General features: G+C 44.0%; 1 protein-coding gene across 2 annotated transcripts in view; it reads right to left on the bottom strand.

The window, feature by feature from the left end:
* Positions 1–300: 300 nt before the first annotated feature.
* The window catches only part of SDHA (succinate dehydrogenase complex flavoprotein subunit A), a 30,260-nt gene continuing 24,560 nt past the window's right edge, over positions 301–6,000 (bottom strand). For both annotated transcript variants that reach the window (XM_058706817.1, XM_058706732.1), the window contains exons 12-15: positions 5,456–5,567; positions 5,124–5,254; positions 2,525–2,638; positions 301–627 (exon numbers count right to left, since the gene is read on the bottom strand). In XM_058706817.1, coding sequence (XP_058562800.1) covers positions 541–627; positions 2,525–2,638; positions 5,124–5,254; positions 5,456–5,567 — 444 coding nt within the window. In that variant the 3' untranslated portion in view covers positions 301–540. The remainder of the gene's footprint in view (positions 628–2,524; positions 2,639–5,123; positions 5,255–5,455; positions 5,568–6,000) is intronic.

The raw sequence follows: 6,000 nt of genomic DNA, 5'->3' as shown, positions 1-6,000 counted from the left end.
AGACAACTACTAGGAAGGAGACCCCAAGTAGCAGCTGAAAGCAAGTAGGGAAAGAAGAAATCCATCTGTTTCCTTTAGTATCCGGTTATTTAAATACTTTAGGACACACGTTCACATATTAAACCATTTGCTTACTAAGAACAAGGAGAATATGTTTATTTCTTTCATGTGCTGTCAGCATCGAAATTCATTTTTACTTAATTATATACTACAACAAAATTTCTGGATTTCGATATTTCAGGTCAACAAACAGGCCTCAAGTCAAACAGTATAACCTCATAAATGGACTTGGAATAGAAATAGGTTTGTAATTTATGTTTATTTAAGAATCATGCCCAGTTTTATTAGTTCACAAGAATGAAGCCTCACACGTCCTGGCTATTGATTACTGGCAAGCTTCTGGCCACCAGGTAGATGATACCTATTCGAATGGTGACCCTTGTTCCCTTGAGGACAGGGTATCAATAGGACAGTTATGATATAAAAGCACACATGAGCTATTATTATACATGGGTACAAAGTCGGTCACCTCTGGCCCAATCAGTAGGAGCGAATGGCTGGAGGGACTGTGGCACAGTCTGCCTCATTCAAAGTTCTGTCAATGACGGGTCTGTACTCCAAGGAGACCTTAAAAAGAAAAATAGATAGACAAAATTTGTAGAAAACCACACAAACAGCATTCTCTTATGCTCTTTTGAAAAATTAACTATAAAACTTATTTGTAGGGGCACCTGGGCGGCTTAGTCGGTTAAGCACCCGACTCTTGATTTCGGCTCAGGTCATGATCTCACGGTTCAGTTCGTGAGTTCGAACCCTGAATGGGGCTCTGTACTGACAGTGCACAGAGCCTGCTTGGGAGTCTCCTTCTCTGTCCCTCCCCTGTTCTCTTTCTCTCAAACTAAAAGAAAATTAAAAAAAAAAAAAAAAAAAAAAAAAGGCAAATTTCAGGAACTTAAAACCACAAAGATGTACTAGAGTATTTTTCACTAACAAACTCAAAAAGGATCTAAAAGCACAACAGGGGACTGGCTATGTAAATTATGGTAAATCCATGTAGTGAAATACAACAATTAAAATAACAATGTACAAAATTCTTGATGCTTTACACAAATTCTCAAGAAGTAGGTGAAACCCTGTATATACTGTCATCCTTTAATTACATTTAAACTATATATTTTTCTACTCATATTTAAGGAAAGTGTATAAACATACATATAAGGAAAAGTGTATAAACATACATGCAAAACCTGGAGGAAATATTTCAAAATGATAATAATGAAATAAAATAAAATTTCAAAATAAATTTTCAAAATAAACTTCAAAATTTCACAAATAAAAATTTCAAAATAATAAGGGGTATCTGTGATTGGTGATCTTACAAATGTTAATTTCCTTTATCTTGCACTTTCTATACTTTCTAAAATGAGCACTTACTTCTTATATAATTGTAAAAAGTCTTGAACATTACCAAAAATAGGATTGTACTGAGACAGAAGTCTGATACCTTTCTAAATAATTTTTTTGATGTTTGTTTATTTTTTGAGAGAAAGCATGCACGATTGCGAGAGTGGGGGAGGGGCACAGAGAGAGAGAGAGAGAGAGAGAGAGAGAGAGAGAGAGAAAGAAAGCGCGAGAGACAGACAGAATCCCAAGCAGGCTCTGTGCTATCAGTGAAGAGCCCAATGCGGGGCTTGACCCCACAAACTGTGAGATCAGGACCTTAACTGAAATCAACAGTCAGACACTTAACTGACTGAGCCACCCAGGTGGCCCCAGTCTGATATCTTTCTACATACACTGTCAGAAAATAGCCTTCGTGCAAAATTATGAAAATCACTGCCTGCCTGAAATAGCAGACACTAGGCACTCTGTATAAAGTGATGACAACAAAGCACAATGCAATTTCTGCAGACTGAGACAAATGATTGAGATGATCCCTTACAAGCCTGAAAAGCTTAAGGGTACACACTTTGTATCTTCTTTCGGACTCTTAATGCCCAGGAGAAAAGTCAAATGGGTGAATTACCCTTCGGTGGAGTAAGACTGTGAGCCTTTATTGTACTTGTAGCTGGTTGTTCCCAGCACCCTCACCCCCTCCCCTGCTTGCTGTGCCCAGGCCAATGCCAAGGGCTGCACAGCATACCCTGGGTTCCCTGAGGCTGCACCCTGAGGTGGTCCGACCAAAGGGAAGAAAGGAGTGTTTTCCCGTCCCACCCCCACCCCCTGATCTTGCTCTCTATGGGCTCCAGAATCCTCATCCCCTCCCCTGCTATCCAGGCTTGGGTGCTCACTCCTTGCCCAGTGCTAAGCTGTGGACGACCAGCCCTTCTGAACCACCTGCCCATGCTGAATTCTGCCTCCGGACAGAAGCTGACTGACAAGGTCTTTTCCAGTGGTATCTCAAATCTGTCAACGGTCGACTTAAATCCATGCTGCTTCTCCCAGTCCATCACACGCTGAACTCTAGAACATGTGGGACAGCGTATTTGTCAGCGATATGTGAACAGAACATGCCCCCATATACCTTCCCAGTCTTGATGTCGACATAGGAAAGGGTGTGCTTCCTCCAGTGTTCCTCAAATGGCTTCTTCTGCTGCCCCTGGATGGGCTTGGAGTAATCATACTCGTCAATCCGCTCCTGAGGCCAGAGAAAGTAAGTGTATTTCAGAAAATACCACTAACAATCACACTTCAAGTTTCTTACTTCTCTAACAGCAATTTAACCGGAAAATATGGCAAACTCATTGAAATGATACATGAGAGACCAGTCTGCTATGAATCCCCCTAGATCCCACCCAACAAGGAGCTATTCATGGACCCAACCAGACCTTGTTCTGAGCTGGGACATTCCTAGTCCATTTTTCAACCCATGCCCCTTCCTTCTACAATCCCTAATGAAACACCATTTTGTGTAGATCTGATCTAAAACAACACACAATGTGAAAAACAGTGCAACTGAGTCCCAAATGCAGGTGGGATGGAGAGATGAGACATGTGATCCAGCTGCCAGTGGCCAGTCCTCCAGAGGACCTGTCCACCCTGGGGCTCCCAGACAGGTGGTTCCTCACTCCAGGGCCTCCACGGCGCGGGTCCCAACAAGGGTAGAATCCACCGAGGCCACAGAGCTAGCAGTGGGTCTGCAGCACCATGAGCTCAGAGCTCCATTTCTACAACCAGTGGGTGGTTTGGGTGTGGAAATCAGATCTTTGATGCACTTGAAAGTTTATCAAATACTTTGTCTTTCTGCTCTGTACTCTGGGAACTTTCATCTTCTTTCAGCTTTTATTGAAATGTTTCAGTTCTAGCAATTATATTAAAATTTTGTTCAAAAACTCTCAAAGAGAAGCTCACCACAATTAAGGAATACCCGGCACATAGTAATGAAGAAGAATGTACAAGAGCCTCTTAAAATGAAAACCAGGGGCACCTGGCTGGCTTAGTCAGTGGAGCACGCAATTTTTGATCTCAGGGTTATGGGTTTGAGCCCCATGTTGGGTGTAGAGACAAATTACTTAAAAATAAAATTAATTAATTAAATAAAATAAAAACACTTTGCTTCTGTTTCTGCTGAGTGAGGTGAGTGTGGTGGTGGGGAAAGGCAAGCAAGTGGGGCTAGCACCTTCTTTCCCTTTTTGTTTATTTATTTTATAAGAGAAAGGAGCATGAGCGGGGGAGAGGGGCGGAGCGACAGAGGAGAGAGAATCCCGACACAAGGTTTGATCTCACAAATGGTGAGATCATGACCTGAGACGAAATCAAAAGTCAGATGCTTAACTGACTGAGCACTGCGCCCCCCCCAGGTGCCCCACCTTCCCTTATTTCTGAACACATACCTACAGGTGAGCTCTCCCGGGGAAGCAGCTTCCACCTGCTTATCTGCTAACACTGAAGGAAAACTCATTCATCTCATCACACAAACTGCCAACCAAGAGCCTAGAGAAGCCTCTAGTTCTCAGTACATGTGACAAACGTGCTTAATTGATATTAATCTAATCCAGCTCCAGTCAGTGGAAGGTAAATTAACAAAGTTTCACAGCTGACTGGTGAGCCTGCTACCAGGAACACTAATACTGTTCCAGACCAAAGCCTGTCTGTCTGGAAAGTGGCTCGGGTCCTGCCGATATTCCATCCTAAGTTCGTGTTTGTTCCCGAGTGCCCATTTCCTTGATGTTTTGCTGTTATATGCTGAGTGCTCTGTTCTGGAAAAATCTGACAACTGTACTCTGCATAAAAATCAGGTCATTTAAGGGGCGCCTGGGTGGCGCAGTCGGTTAAGCGTCCGACTTCAGCCAGGTCACGATCTCGCAGTCCGTGAGTTCGAGCCCCGCGTCAGGCTCTGGGCTGATGGCTCAGAGCCTGGAGCCTGTTTCCGCTTCTGTGCCTCCCTCTCTCTCTGCCCCTCCCCCGTTCATGCTCTGTCTCTCTCTGTCCCAAAAATAAATAAAAAACGTTGAAAAAAAAAAAAATTTAAAAAAAAAAAAAAAAAAAATCAGGTCATTTAAAAAAGTAGTGACCCAATGGGGTGCCTGGGTGACTCAGTCAGGTGAGCATCCAATGTTGGCTCAGGTCATGATCTCTCGGTTCATGAGTTCGAGCCCCGTGTCAGGCTCTGTGCTGACAGCTCAGAGCCTGGAGCCTGCTTCGGATTCTGTGTCTCCCTCTCTCTGTCCCTCCCCCACTTGTGTTCTGTCTCTCTCTCAAAAATAAACATTAAAAAAAACCAAACATTAAAAATTTTTTAAAAAGTGACCCAAGATGAGATCAGGTCTCAAATGATGATTTCCTCATCATTTTAAGTCAGTAAGTTAGCATTTTCTGGCAATAATACTCGGACTGCACAGCAACCTTTGACCAAGTAAAGTTCAGGTGTGTTTTGCTCAGGCTGCTACTGGCAGCAGCAAATACTGATCCAAACCAAGAAAAAGGTCACACTGGTAGTAAACACAGTGATACCAAAGTGTAAAAGTTATCGGGGGGGGGGGGGGGGGGGGAAAGGGCTTACTTTTTAAAATTTACTTTTGGGAAAATTGAGTGAAATGCAGAGAAAGTACAGGGTTAGGGACTAAGCAAGGCCAGGTGAGAGAAGGCATGATGTGCAAATAGGGTATGTTGTGAAGGCGCACCTTATAATCTTCCCTGGCATGAGCACCACGTGACTCCTTCCGAGCCTCCGCTCCATAAATGGTCTGAAGTGCACAAAGCATCAGGTTCTGCAGCTCTAGGGTCTCCACCAGGTCGGTGTTCCAGACCATTCCTGAGGACACACAAGGCACCCATGAGAGACAGGATCCAGTCAGATGGGTACTCCAGGCTGTAGCTATGGGCTTGCCAGCATCCACACAAATAGCAAGGACGGGTAAGTCAGCACTAAGTGGGATGCACAGGACCCTGAGGCAGCCTCCCTTGCAAATGCCCAGCACCCCAATTGTGTGCAGGGGACCACAGAAATGCTCACCTCGGTCAAATGTCTTCAGATGTTTTAGGTCTCCATAGAGCTGGCTGATTTTCTCACAACCTTCCTGTAACACACTTCCCACACGGAACACTGCGGCATGATTTTGCATCGACTGTAACACAAAATACCATTTGTAAATCTTCAATTCATATGAAAAGCCATGCCAAGAACCATTAAACCCTTTAGATTTTTTCTTATGCATTTCACCTTCTTAAAAAAGATTTTATTTTATTAAAAAAAAATTTTTTTTAAAAACGTTTATTTATTTTTGAGACAGAGAGAGACAGAGCATGAAGGGGGAGGGTCAGAGAGAGAGGGAGACACAGAATCTGAAACAGGCTCCAGGCTCTGAGCTGGCAGCACAGAGCCCGACGCGGGGCTCGAACTCACGGACCGCGGGATCATGACCTGAGCCGAAGTTGGCCGCTCAACTGACTGAGCCACCCAGGCGCCCCAAAAAAGATTTTATTTTTAACACAAGGCTCGAACTCACAAGCCCAAGACCAGGAGTTGCGCGCTCCACTGACTAAGCCAGCCAGCCATGG

Source organism: Neofelis nebulosa, chromosome 1 (genome assembly GCF_028018385.1).
Source record: "Neofelis nebulosa isolate mNeoNeb1 chromosome 1, mNeoNeb1.pri, whole genome shotgun sequence".
NCBI classification, from domain to species: domain Eukaryota; kingdom Metazoa; phylum Chordata; class Mammalia; order Carnivora; family Felidae; genus Neofelis; species Neofelis nebulosa.
This window is presented reverse-complemented; position numbering and strand designations above follow the sequence as displayed.